The sequence below is a fragment of the Tripterygium wilfordii genome, chromosome 16 (assembly GCF_013401445.1).
Source record: "Tripterygium wilfordii isolate XIE 37 chromosome 16, ASM1340144v1, whole genome shotgun sequence".
In the NCBI taxonomy this organism is placed as follows: domain Eukaryota; kingdom Viridiplantae; phylum Streptophyta; class Magnoliopsida; order Celastrales; family Celastraceae; genus Tripterygium; species Tripterygium wilfordii.
The window spans coordinates 3,675,654-3,688,466 of record NC_052247.1 but is presented as its reverse complement, the minus strand read 5'-3'; the positions used below and the strand labels follow the sequence as shown (position 1 = coordinate 3,688,466).

General features: G+C 37.9%; 3 protein-coding genes across 4 annotated transcripts; 2 read left to right on the top strand and 1 right to left on the bottom strand.

Annotated features, from left to right (window-relative positions):
* Positions 1-609: 609 nt before the first annotated feature.
* Positions 610-6,651, top strand: LOC119980888 (protein TIFY 6B-like). Of its 2 annotated transcripts, none has more exons than XM_038823720.1 (7): positions 610-924; positions 3,088-3,263; positions 3,537-3,847; positions 3,965-4,055; positions 4,153-4,732; positions 4,853-4,913; positions 6,190-6,651. In XM_038823720.1, the coding sequence occupies exons 1-7, from the start codon at positions 840-842 to the stop codon at positions 6,311-6,313; spliced, it is 1,428 nt and encodes a 475-aa protein (XP_038679648.1). In that variant the 5' UTR covers positions 610-839; the 3' UTR covers positions 6,314-6,651. The 2 variants fall into 2 exon arrangements, with proteins under 2 accessions (XP_038679648.1, XP_038679649.1); XM_038823721.1 differs by lacking the exon at positions 610-924 and adding an exon at positions 2,643-2,945.
* Positions 6,652-6,793: 142 nt separating this feature from the next.
* Positions 6,794-8,189, top strand: LOC119980890. The gene is made up of 3 exons (XM_038823723.1): positions 6,794-7,241; positions 7,570-7,721; positions 7,842-8,189. Exons 1-3 carry the CDS (start codon positions 7,001-7,003, stop codon positions 7,992-7,994), a joined length of 546 nt encoding a protein of 181 aa, XP_038679651.1. The 5' UTR covers positions 6,794-7,000; the 3' UTR covers positions 7,995-8,189.
* Positions 8,190-8,518: 329 nt separating this feature from the next.
* On the bottom strand, positions 8,519-11,596 carry LOC119980887 (ABC transporter G family member STR-like). The gene is made up of 4 exons (XM_038823719.1): positions 11,014-11,596; positions 10,749-10,928; positions 10,381-10,649; positions 8,519-10,300 (listed from the first exon to the last, which is right to left on the bottom strand). Exons 1-4 carry the CDS (start codon positions 11,377-11,379, stop codon positions 8,683-8,685), a joined length of 2,433 nt encoding a protein of 810 aa, XP_038679647.1. The 5' UTR covers positions 11,380-11,596; the 3' UTR covers positions 8,519-8,682.
* Between the last annotated feature and the right edge of the window lie 1,217 nt (positions 11,597-12,813).

Here is a 12,813-nt window from a genome sequence, read left to right as displayed (position 1 = left end):
TTTTTGTAAGTTTGATTTGTCGTAGTAACGATTGACATTTTCTTTTTGTAAGGATGTTCCACAAAATTAAAGGCTAACATTTATTTGTAAAAAATTATATAAATTAGTCTATAACTAAAATTAGTGACTGAATTTGACTGAATAAATTATTCAAATTCAACTATTTTGTACTTGAAAAACGCGAGATGATCTAGATTGCGGTCCAAGTCTAGATTTATATTGATATCCGAAGGGTAAACTCGTATGATGAATTAAAAAAATTAATTAATTAATTAATGATTTCAATAATAAATAATGGACAATTAGAAGTCCACTAATTCACACTTGCTTTATTTATTTTGCTATTAAAATATCAAAAAATAATAATAATAAAAATAAAAAAGGGCGACCCCATTTACAACACGAGCCACGCGGTTGGGGGTGTAATCCGTATCATCATCTACTCGAAAAACACACCCGTGAAGGAGAGAGAGCCCCCACCACCACGTGCAGGTATTCACGTGTTAATTACTTGACGCACGTACTTCGTCACCGGCAAACCCCGGTTACCCCACGCTATAAGAAAGAAAGAGGAGGAGTCGAATCGAATCTCACCAAAGCCAAACTAACGGTCCAGATCTTGCATGTGGAGCTGACCCCACTTAAAATTCACATTCCCAAAATACCCCTCTTCCTTTCTCTCTCTTCTCTTGATTAAAGAAATGGAAGTGACACGTTTGTTCTTTAGGTTCTCTTGACACCTTGTGTTCTTTGGAAGAGCTGGGAAGCCGAGTAGAGATTCTGTTTTTTTTTGTTTCAGAGCTTAATTTTGTGGGTATTTCATATTTGTGGTTATTTAGATGGAGAGAGATTTTCTGGGACTGGGTTCGAAGAATTCGGCGGTTGCAGTAAAAGGGGCGGCCGTTGATGGTTCTAAAGACTCAGGTTGGTTTCTCTGGCTTTGAGAATTCAAATTTTGTTTTCCTTTTAACCCGTAATTAGCGAGTTGTTATAGTCGGTAGTTTATGCTGATTGGGTATTGGGTAAGTATGCGAATTTGAAATTAATGGGGGGTTTTTTTTTTCTTTCTAGGAATTACGAGTTTCACAGGACTATTTGTAGTTGAATTTGATTGTTTTAGTCAAGTTTTTGAGATATTTGCTCTGTTTGGTTGTTGAGAAATTGAGTCAGAAATCCCCACAAATTCGGTATCCTTATTATTGAGCTTATTCAATAACTACTTACATTATATTGAGCATGTCAGGTGCGATTTCTCGTTTATGTATTGCTTGCTAATCACTACAAATTCTAAAAAACTTACTATACTTTCTCAGAAGCCAAACAAGGTAGGATTAGTCCAGGGTAAACCCTATAAAAGAATACATGTTACAAGTATTGGTTGACGTGCTTTGAACAGAGTGATCAAAGCATTGTTGCTTCTCACACCACTAAATCTTAATGGATCGAAAGCTGTCTACCATAAATTTTTAAGGGATGAAAGTATTCCTATTTTGTTCTTAAGGCATCACCAACTGAATGAGAAAATAAAATTTTAGTCATCCAAACGAGGTATATGCAATATAATCTAGTTTAGTTAACTCTTCATTTTTATGATTTAGAATTTTAGAGTGTGAATCTGACGTGCCTGTTTGTATTCATTGGTGGCTCTGTTGGCCAAATGTATTGGTGTCAGCTTGTTCTGCTGGGTTGGTTACAGAAACGTGGTTTCAATATATATGTGTGTGTGCGCGTGCGCCCATGTGTACGTGTATTTGTGTACGTATCTTGATACTATTTTTTTTTTCCTTTTAACATTTTCTTTGTTGCATGTGATAATGTATTGGTTACAGGCTGTGAGATGGTCATATAATTCATGTTTTTTTGATGAATAATATTGGTTTTAATGTTAATTAGTTTTTAGCGTGTTGGAGGATTCGAGCATGCATCCTGTTCAAAATTCTAAGGGAGGGTCTACCACTAGGCCAATAGCTCCTTTATTTATTTAATTTTTTTGATATGTGGCCTAGTAAATAGAGTTGCAGGATGCAATCTAGAGGTCGTAGGTTCAATTCTTAAAAACGACGCTCCCACATATTATGTGGGGACAAGGTCCACGTACATTATGTCTGTCTCCGACTTCTTCCAGTGCGGAAGCCTTTTGCACAAGAGTTATTTTCATTTTTAAACTATTTATCTTTCTGGATGCAAATTTACAACTCAATATATGCCCCACCACAAACGAGGACATTAAAATAGGACAAATTAAATATTTGTATAATCAACAGTATGATGCCATTGAGTTATTAGGAGCACTATATATATTGGTCACTATTATAATCGCCATGTGGTGTGTAATCATTTCTGAATAACGATGCGTGGATTGGTGCAATCTGCATTATAGCAAGTATGATAATATAGTAATGTTTTGTTAAAAAAAAAAAAAACCTTCCATGTTCAAGGCTCCCGCAATGGGCAGAGTCGAAGACAGTCAAGATATACGTAAATCTTACCCCCACTTAACATGTGATCTTTAGGTTGCATCCGTGCAATTCTACCACTAGGTCACATGTTCGCCTGTAATATATTAATCTCATATGATGTAATATAATATTATCTATTAATTATTAGAGAGAGCAAGCTTATATGTATAAACCATTTGCAATAAGATGCTTAGTTCGGAGCCACATGGTTGTTTTCACATTTCGATGCCGTAATTGTTTATTAAAACGAGGCATTTTTTTGTTTTTAATTGAGATTTTTAAATATATAAGCCTAACTTTAATAGTTGTATTCAAATAAACGTTTTTAAAATTGTCTTTTAATATTGCCATTCAAACTTTGTAGCCTGTGAAATTCTATAAGGACCTCAAGAATAGTGTATTGATTATTGATTTGGAGAGAGAACTTCATCTTCTTGAACCAGACGTTTAACAAATTCCTTATAGGTTTTTTGTTTAATCTCTAAGGTATTCAGGCAAATTTCTGTCAAATACAGCATAAAGAAAAGGAAGAACAGAATTCAAATCAGATCTTATCTGGCTTGTGATTTTGAATTTTGATCTTGGATACAGCTAATTGGGCTTAATTTTCCTCCTTTTCTTTCCTCAGAACTGACGAGGCATTCAGGGATGCAGCTTTCATTTTCAAACAAGGATTCTGCCATTCCTCAACTCTGGTCATTCAAGAGTTCTCAAGACGACAAACTGAGAAAGACTGTTCATGAACCTATGGCGTCGACTGGATTAATGCCTGTATCAACTTCTGATGCTTCTGTTGGAGCTCAGGTTTGTTGTCACCAACATTTACTACATGTTATTACATATATTTCCATTTTAACGGCAACATACTTACATATGCAGACAGAGTGAATTTGAGATTTTAAAGCTTAAAGACCACTGGTTGATTCTGTTCATAGATCCATTTACTTTAATTTATTGTCATTTTAATAACTGGAAAAATCTGACACAGAGTGAAGTGTTAACCTTATTTGGGTCACAATAGGGGTTTTGTTTTGTGAACTGACCTTTTCCATATTTTTCTGCTTCTATGATTTGTAGAAAAAGGTTATACTTGATGGGAAGGCTGGTAATCACCATGTGATGTCACCCTATGGTCAGCCACACATTGATGCGTATTCAGTGCACCGTTCTCAGGAGGTTAGGGTATTTCCTTTATCCAACCAACCTAATCAAACTATTGCAGTCTCTATGCATGCCCCAGTTCTGCAATCCCATTTTCTTTTTGTTGGACACAATGGTCTTGGTAATTTTGTCAAGACAAATCCACAGCCTCTTAGAAGAGTTCCAGTTACAGCTCCTGTTTCTGGTTTTCCTAACATGAGTCCTGTCGTTGGCAGCACTGATCTCAGGTATCTATATGTGTCACCATTCATGCACTCCTAAAGTATACAGGGGATTTAAAATTGAAACCATCATTTTAAGGTACTGCTGGAATGGCTTTGGTTGAAATAGAGTTTGTTTTGCAGAAGTACTTTCAATTCCACAGGGGCACCTGCTCAGTTGACAATGTTCTATGCTGGTTCTGTGTGTGTTTATGATGATGTCTCTCCTGAGAAGGTATTCTTGCTTCATCTGATTTTTTTTACCACTGTGCTATTACATTCCTGTAAGGTGGAATATCATATCTGATGGTTTTTTTTTTCTTTTTTGGCAGGCCCAGGCTATCATGTTATTGGCTGGAAATGGGTCTTCTACGAGTCATGGTAAGTCGCCTCCCTCGGCTCAACTGCAAATGCCGGTCCCAAGGCCTTGTACCAGTGATGTTTATGTTGGAAACAAGTCCCTTACTGCATCACCTTGCTCAAGCCTTCCAAGCCCCAACCCTGTAATATCCCATGTTAATTCCCAGCATGGGGGAGGATCTAATAGCATCAATGATGTATCAACAGTGATTAGAAACAAGTCTCGTACTCCATCACCATGCTCACGGTTTCCAAGCCCCATCTCTTTCATCTCCCATGTTAATTCCCAGCCCGGGGGAGGATCTAATAACATCAATGATTTATCAACAGTGATTAGGACCAAGTCTCATACTGCATCACCATGCTCTGGTCTTTCAAGCCCCATTTCTGTGGTCCCCTGTGTTAATTCACTATCCACTGGAAGACCCAATAACACCAATGATTCAGAAGCAGTGAAACCAGTCACTGGTTTAACATCACTAAGCAATCAAACGGAGCCTCCCAAAGTAGTAAGTTTGGCTGGACCTGCTGCTGCGACCATAGTTCCTAGAGGTATAGCCTTGTCTGTCCAGTGTATGTTTTGTGATTATTTTGTTTTTAAAATGCACAATCTTTTATCCTGTGGTTTTCTTAGCTTGGTATCGGAATCATGAAAACATTTTATCTTTGCAGTTGCTGTACCTCAGTCCCGTAAAGCATCCCTGGCTCGATTTTTGGAGAAGCGCAAGGAAAGGTTTGTAGCAATCCCTGCATATTAATTTCTGTATTTTTGACTGTTCATAGAAATATTCCAGAGTGTTGTTAAATGGTATTTGAACTCACTGCAAGACGACAATGTTCTTGATTCAATTAAAGTATTTTATTTACTAGGTCAGAAATATCCCTTTGAAATTGACCTCATATTCTTTGTTCATGTTTAGACAGCTCAGACCTCAGGGGCATGAAATATTGAAATATATTTCCATTGAGTCTGTTACTCATTTTGACACGGGTCTGTCTTCCACGCATGCCTTTAACTCATGGAAATTTCTTTTTCTTAATGAGCAACGATAGGACAAATCCTTCCATTTCAACATTACAGAATATGTTGCTCAACTTCTTCTTCTTTTTTTTTCCTGAGGATTGCTAAACAGGAGCTACTTTTTAATTTTTTTGCTTCATTCTTTTAGAAGAAATCATGGACTCAATTTTTTTTGAGCTGAGTAATGGTGAACTTGGATATTTCGTAAGTTTTGTTGTGTGTGTCTGTTTCTCTTTTTGCTGTGAAGTCAATCTTCTCTACTTTCAAAGATTGATTTGCGTCTAGTTTCTAATAGGTTCTTTCTCCCAGAAATTTCTGTGGGATCTTAGGGAGAAATAGATTTGGTATTTACTTTGTTCTGCTCATCATAATCTTGAGGTCATATAATGTTTGCTATATAAAAAGGGTTTCATATATCTATCTATATATATATATGTATATGTTATGGTTAATGAACTTTTGGGATAGCTAATTCTAATGTTGCTCAAAGAAGCCTTATAAGTTTGTGCTTGAGCACATTTGCGTAGTGAGGAGGAGAATCTGGACTACTAGAGTCTAGATTCCTTAGTTATTAGTTTCATTGTTGTTACTAGTAGTTAATAGAATTCTGAAGGCCATGTGGTAGAGTTTTGGCTTGAGAGAGTGGAATGAATCGATGTTTGATTCAGTTTCAATTGAAAACCTCTCTTTCTCTTCCCAGAGATTTGCTGGAAAAAGGAACGCCCTTTTGATGTACTTGAAATTTTCTATACCAGTAACTAGAATTATTAGAGGTTTGTTGCTTAGTGGAATATTATGTAAATGGGGAAAGACGAGTTGATGTAGATGGCAAGCTAGGGTGGACAGTTATTGGGAAAAACCGATGTGGAGTCTTTGGTGGTCAATAAGCTACCAATGTCCCATGGGAAGTTATCTAATTAGTACTGGATGTTCTTGTTGTGAACCGTGCGTTGTACTTTTGCTTAAAAGATCTCTTTTGTTCATTCAGGGTGATGACCACCTTGCCGTACAACGTCAACAAGAAATCTCCAGAATGCAGCGACGCTGGGTCCGAAGGTTTCAGTATTTCTATTACTTCCACTTGTTCCTATCCTCTTCCGGCTACACATTAGCAATCAACTGGAATGCTGAGGGGATTCGAAGTGCAGTAATGCACATATCAGTCATGCAAGGAGGACACTCAGTAGAACAATTTTGTTTTTCCCCGCTCGTGATTCTAGAAGCAATTCTTTAACTTCAAAACTTAGTTAAGGTTTTAGATCATTTCAAATATATGGTTGTATTTTTTAGTTATTCTTTTCACCTCAATGTGATTGGTGCCTCTGCTTCCATGGACATTGGAATTGTAACTTAAAATGTCAACAGGTATCTTGTTGTAGTAGTAGAAGGTCTGTTCTTACATTGGAAGTACACTTTTTTTCTATGTATATTCATTTTGTAGCCTTCGATACATATAGTGAGATGAATTTCTGGCCAGAAGTTCTCTTGTTGGGTATGTAATTACATGTTAAGTTGTATCAGCGAAAGAGTAACCTGGAAATCTGTGTACATCTTGTGACTTTACCTCTACTATCAAATCACTTGAAAATATTACTGTTAACGTAGCATCATACTCTCGACTTATGCCCTAAGTTCGGAGACATAAAGAATTTAGCATTTATAACTATTTGGTGATAGCTTAATTGGTTTTCTCTCCGAACTTAGGACGTAAAGAATTGGATTTTGAGAGTAAAGAATTTCATCCGAGGTTGGAGTCTAGCGCCAATATTTCTTAATGATTTTACACGAGAGAAAATTTTATGTGCTTGTTGGCATGCATAGTTTGCGAGTTTTTGGATTTATCCAATTTGTACTCCAGGATAATAGTCGTGAATAATCAGCGAACAATAGTGAGAAATTCTCTCCGCAGTTTCTTCTTCTTTCTATATTCTCTGCGATTCTTCGAGAGTAGCAGAGCTCAAGGACTTCGTTCAACATTGCCGTACGAACCCTTCAGTTCCACGACCCATCTCTCGCCTTATTCAAATCCTACCTGCAGAGGTACCTTTCTTACTTTCATGTTTTTAAGGTTTTATTGTGGGTTCTTGTGTGTTGTATACGAGTAATGTGTAGAAGATATGGGGGGTATTTCTTTGCAGTCTTAATGCTCGGATTCCTCCAGACCCTAAATTGGTGAGGCACTATTTTCTGCTACTGCAATTCTATCCTTTGTTGTTCATACATTCGTAAATGTCATCAAAGCTGCAATTTCACTATATTCTTGCTCCCTTCTCTGCCAAGAAATTATCAATGGATTAATATTCATATTAGAGTCAATTCTCCAGCTATGTCAAACGTTTTAGATTGATATTGATGGAATTTTATGCAGGGTATAACGCATTGCTGACATGTGAAACAAAAGAAAATGTTGATGCCAAAAGACCCAATCTTTCCTCTGAGAATGGGGACGAGATTGTCGAGGCTGATATTGAGTTGGATGATTCTGTCGTAGTGAAGCCCGACAATGATCCCCCGCAGAAGATCATCAGAATAAAGAAATCATGAAGCTAATTTTAATGCCTGCAATGTTTTACGTATTTATCTTTTATTATCTCATAGGTTTTCTTTATTGTACTTATATGCCTTGTTTAATGATTGCAGATGGGAAGTCCTTCAGTTGAAGTTACAGAAGAAATGCAGGATGCTGTACAGATACAAAAATTAGCCATGGATGCAATCTCTGATGGTTACTGCTATCATTTTTTTTTGCATCTTACCAAGTATTTTTTCCAAGTGTTTTTTTTGCTAACATGATTCTCCTATCTTTATTGATCATCTAAATGAAGCGATCATGTTGAATCCTACTTCGACTATATTATATGCAACTCGAGGTTTTTCTTTTCCTTTTCCCTTTTTTGTGCCGAATGTTTGAATCTTGCTTTATTTTTTATTTCATTGTTATGCTATTTCTTCCATTTTCTTTCTCTATACTAATGACTTAATGCACTTGTTTTTTAGCTATTGTATTTGTCAAACTAGATAAACCAAACGGCTGCAATCCTTGATGGTGATGCAGCTTTAGAGCTGGGCCATGGTTGTCACTATACCATGCTTGCATATGTTGTGTAGGAAGTCTGAGCATATATCGTTGGCTCAGTTTTGTTTGATAGCAAGTGAACAAAACTGGCTTAGTTTACCAAAGTTGTCATCATAACATCAATGTGTATTACAATGCCGACTTTCTTGGCATATATGCATTTCACTATCGATGCCATTGCAATTGGAAAAAGGTGAATATGATATACTTAAAACATTTTCTGCGACAAAACAAACGACTATTATCTTCAAATCTCAGGATCAGTCCCTATGTAAAACGAACAAATTAAATAGTTTTGACATTCTTAGGAGAGAAAAAAGCTAGAAAAGCAAATTTTATGTGAGCTTGTGAGCTTCTTTATTTTCCGACAGTCTGCTATAACAAAAAAAAAAAAAAAAAAACCCTTCATTTCCTTACATTCTTGGAATAAAATCTGAGGACCACATAGAACAAGAACCTGTAAAGAACTCCCCAAGCCAGCAAGATAGCAATATCATACCAAATGTTCTCCAATTTAATATCCATTGATGATAGAACATCTTCTCCTACTAATGTGCAATTTGCAGATGTTTGATGAAGTTTGCTTAGCTTAATCTCCCCAAGTGGACCTGGAGTCAGATCCCTTGGATTTCCATTGTAGCATTTTGAGCCTTTGAACTCATTTGTCAGCATTGCTTCAAATGGGTATTTGATTGCAGAGATGTAATGGAGCCACCTCCAGTAAATGGGAATCTGCGTTTGCTTCAAGAAGAACCCACAAGTCAAGAAGAAGAGAGCAGTTGTGGCAATAACAACAGCATAACCTGTTATGTAACTTGGAGCAAGAGCACTAACAAGCATCACATAAGCATTGGTTGTGATAAGAGATGCATACAGGATCATCCAGAAGTCGAATAGATTGCTCTTCAGATGAAGCAAAATTCTTGTTATGGCAGCAAATGTGAGACCTTGTATGGCAAAAAATGGGAGATAGACTATAAGGGAAGAGATGACATATGAAGAAGCACGATATGCATTGTGTGAAGTCTCTCTGATGAAGATGAACCTTTCCTGGATAAAAGTTGGGACTGCATCATTGGAAGAAAAGAAAACCAGACAGACTGCGAATATATAGAAATTGAGGAGCCTGTTGATGTTTATGAATGTTGGATGACTAAGGTCTTTGAAGAGTGAAGAGAGAATGAAAGCCATTACAGCCAGTACAATCTCGCGAGACAGGAACAGTTCTGGGGTGCGAACCACATTGAGAGCTGTCCTCCATGAGAGCACTGCAACCTCCCGGAGCCATGGGTTGGCAAATTTAGCCCTGTGGTCAGGTTCATCAAGCACTTCTTCAATCTCAAAGGTTTCATCAAAAGAAGTGGAGAAATGATCTTGTGATTGGCTAAGAGAAACTGAGGATTTAGGACGATGAGGAGTACGCAGAGGCGTTGAGTGTCTGGTTGAGACATGGCTTCTTGCTGGGGTTGTCTTTGCTGATGTCTGTGCAGGCGTTCTGGCCGGTGTCCATGAGGGGGCACGACGTGGAGTTCCTCCAACCACACCATGGTAGAGCCAAACTGAAAAGTCCTTGTAAAATTGAGAAGCTAAGCGTGGATGAGTACCACTAACTGTGTTCATTGGTGTGTGGATGCTTTTGCTGCGTTCAAGGGAGTTGTCGAATTCTTCGTCTTCATCATTGTCGTTGTAACCAAACTGTCCAGAAGCCACTCCAGATGTCATTGTTGAAGAAGAGAATCCTTGACTATGAAGGCTGATTGCATGCTTGGATACAGGGGTTTTCAAGTGAGGAGTTTGTGGTGTCTTTGGAGGTTTTCTGATTGGAGTCATCGCTGTTTGATCAGGTTTGATACCATCTCTTTGGTACTGGACAAGGAGATCCAGCCCGACAGTGGATTCATCGTACTCCTTGATTACGTCTAGAAGATACTCAAAACTGTTTTCACCATCAGGAACTGGCCTTCCAAATCCAGACAGGTGAACCGGAAGGGCGTGTGGACTTCCCATATATATCAATCTACCCCTGTTAACCAAGAATAACAGTATATACATTTAACACAGTGATACTGAGTGAACTTACACGTAGTTTTTGCGCATTTTCACCTTGCGAGGACCATGACACGATCCAGGAGCATTTGAATCCTGTAAGATGGCTGGTGGATGGTCATCAGGACAGTGCTGCCGCCTTGAGCGATGTCCTTAACCTTTTCAACCACACTGTAAGCACTGGAAGAGTCGAGACCTGAAGTAGGTTCATCAAGGAAAAGCAGTGATGGCTTGTGGATAATGTCAATTCCTATAGACACCCTTCTCCTTTCTCCTCCTGATACTCCTCTCCTTCCCTCATCACCAATATTTGTATGGATTGCACTCTGCAAACATTACATGACTTCTTGTGGTAGATCAAGAATTTAGGAGAAATCCATGTTTATTACAGATCAAGATTTGTTGAATTTTGATTTAGTTATTACCTCTAAACCCAGTTGGTCAATGAGCTCATGGACTCTCCTTTTCTTCTCTTCTCTAGAAAGGGAAGGAGGGAGCCTGACTTCTGCTGCAAACATGAGTGTCTCAAAAACTGTCAACCTTGGAAACAGCTGGTCATCTTGCATTACATAAGAAGAAATCATCTTCATGTAGCTTGTAGTCACCTACACAAAACCAAATACACAATCTTTACCTCAAATCAACAATACAATATAGAATTACTGATCTATATATATGTATATTACTGACTGGTTTTCCATCAATCGTGACAGATCCTTCAAGACTCCCTTGCGCAATCCGTCCTGCCAAGGCATCAAGAAACGTAGACTTCCCAGCACCACTAGGCCCCATGATTGCCATCACTTCGTGCTTCATCGCCTGTCCAGAGATGTCGTTGAGAAGATACGTTTCTTTGGTGATCCCCACACCATCTTTCTTTTGTTTCTTCATGAAACTATATGACAAGTTAAAAAACTCAAGGCCTTGTCCACTAATCAGCTTCCTTGGTTGAGGTGGTTTGGCTGGAATTTTGTTTGCAGCCGCGGATTTATCCATGTCAAGTAGACTCTCAAGGCTACGAGTCTTGTCATTCCGGCCTAGCAGCTTTGGTGCCATCTGATATGCAGTTTCTGGCCTTATTTTCCAGCTTTAGCAAAAGCTGTTCTTCTGAGAGATTTTTTGAGCTGAAGTTGAAGGTGAGAATTAATACAGTTGCAATAAAGGAAAACAAGAACAGAATGTGTAGTACTATAGACAAAATCCGGTGACGATTAAACTGAAATTATTGAATTGAATGAAGGTTACAAGACGACAAAGATTTAGAATGCTTGTTTTTGCCATCTCTCTTTGGGCTTGTCGTTGATTTGCTTTGTTATTGCAGACAAGTTTTGACATTTTGTTTGTATTTACATGGAAGACAAAATTCTGCTTTACTGTCAGTGATAAGACTTGTTCATCCTTTTCCCTAATTGTTGTTATATTTTCTTTTTTACAGATTTTTAGAGCTGGCGGAAAGCTGTCAAACAGGCCAGCCTAAGGAATTGTTTCCAGGATGGACAAAATTCAATTTTTTGGAGAGCTGGGTTAAATCCTCTAATTGGTTGGCATCTTCATGGTAACTTGTGATGCTAGCCTCTTGGTGCCATTGTTATTGTCTAGAGAGAAAATACAAATCATTCTGCAGGCTCTATTCACAGCTCGCGAATGGAGTGGAGGTTGTTTGTGTTCAATGAACAAACAAGTTAAGCTCAAGCTCAGCTCGCGTTTTTATGTTTGTCATATACAGAATTCTGTCAGTTAATGTATGGAAAAAGTGGTTAGATTGCAATTTATCAGCAGAAAGCTTTGGTTGTATAAGACCAACAAATTGGTAACATTTCTTGTGGTGTGTTGGGCGGAGAGTTAAAGCCCAATAAACTCATCTGACCTCTACTTTCAGTATGAAGTGCCGGCTAATATTTGAGGAAGGTTGCCGGCATGCTTAATAATGTCAGTTCAATGCATCTCTATTGGAGGCTTGTGTGTGTATTTATATATATAATTGACTTATACAATGGACTGGAGAACTGGTGAAAACCAGTGGGGTCCACTGTTTTTGGGTTCCACTGATAGTCTAGTGGTGAATCTCGTTGGGGCCAAAGTGTATGGCCTTCGAAGATTCTGAGTTCGATTATTACGTTATATGGACTCTTTGTTATTTATTTTCCATTGAAGGTTCGCTCAAAAGATCTTCTCGGCAATAGATTTTCACTGGCACAAACGTGTAAAAAACCCTCTTGAGCTTCCTCTGGGAAAAACTTCCAAACTACTTTTATGGAATTGTGCAGCAATTTTTTTGGTTGGTTTAGATATCAAAGGAAAACCCAAAAATCTTTGAGGTTTGTTTAGATTCCAAAACGTTTGGATTTGCAAAACAAGGCTGTATCTTTTTCAATTGAGAAAAATTGAAGATCTTTGTAGAGAGAAATGTCAGCAAAAGAAGATAAGGTTGGTTTTTATCTTCTGAATCTTGATTGAGTGATACCAGGAACAAACTTTTAGTTGGGTATC

Bases quoted from the DNA above. Each gene is read 5' to 3' on its own strand.
- LOC119980888 (XM_038823720.1), top strand. From the start codon at position 840: ATGGAGAGAGATTTTCTGGGACTGGGTTCGAAGAATTCGGCGGTTGCA. The intron at 3,848-3,964 runs GTATCTATATGT...TTTGTTTTGCAG, and splicing joins GTTGGCAGCACTGATCTCAG to AAGTACTTTCAATTCCACAG. The intron at 4,733-4,852 runs GTATAGCCTTGT...TTATCTTTGCAG, and splicing joins TGCGACCATAGTTCCTAGAG to TTGCTGTACCTCAGTCCCGT.
- LOC119980887 (XM_038823719.1), bottom strand. From the start codon at position 11,379: ATGGCACCAAAGCTGCTAGGCCGGAATGACAAGACTCGTAGCCTTGAG. The intron at 10,650-10,748 runs GTAATAACTAAA...TAATGTTTGCAG, and splicing joins TTGACCAACTGGGTTTAGAG to AGTGCAATCCATACAAATAT. The intron at 10,301-10,380 runs GTGAAAATGCGC...CTTGGTTAACAG, and splicing joins CGTGTCATGGTCCTCGCAAG to GGGTAGATTGATATATATGG.
- LOC119980890 (XM_038823723.1), top strand. From the start codon at position 7,001: ATGTGCTTGTTGGCATGCATAGTTTGCGAGTTTTTGGATTTATCCAAT. The intron at 7,242-7,569 runs GTACCTTTCTTA...AATTTTATGCAG, and splicing joins TTCAAATCCTACCTGCAGAG to GGTATAACGCATTGCTGACA. The intron at 7,722-7,841 runs ATCATCAGAATA...TAATGATTGCAG, and splicing joins ACAATGATCCCCCGCAGAAG to ATGGGAAGTCCTTCAGTTGA.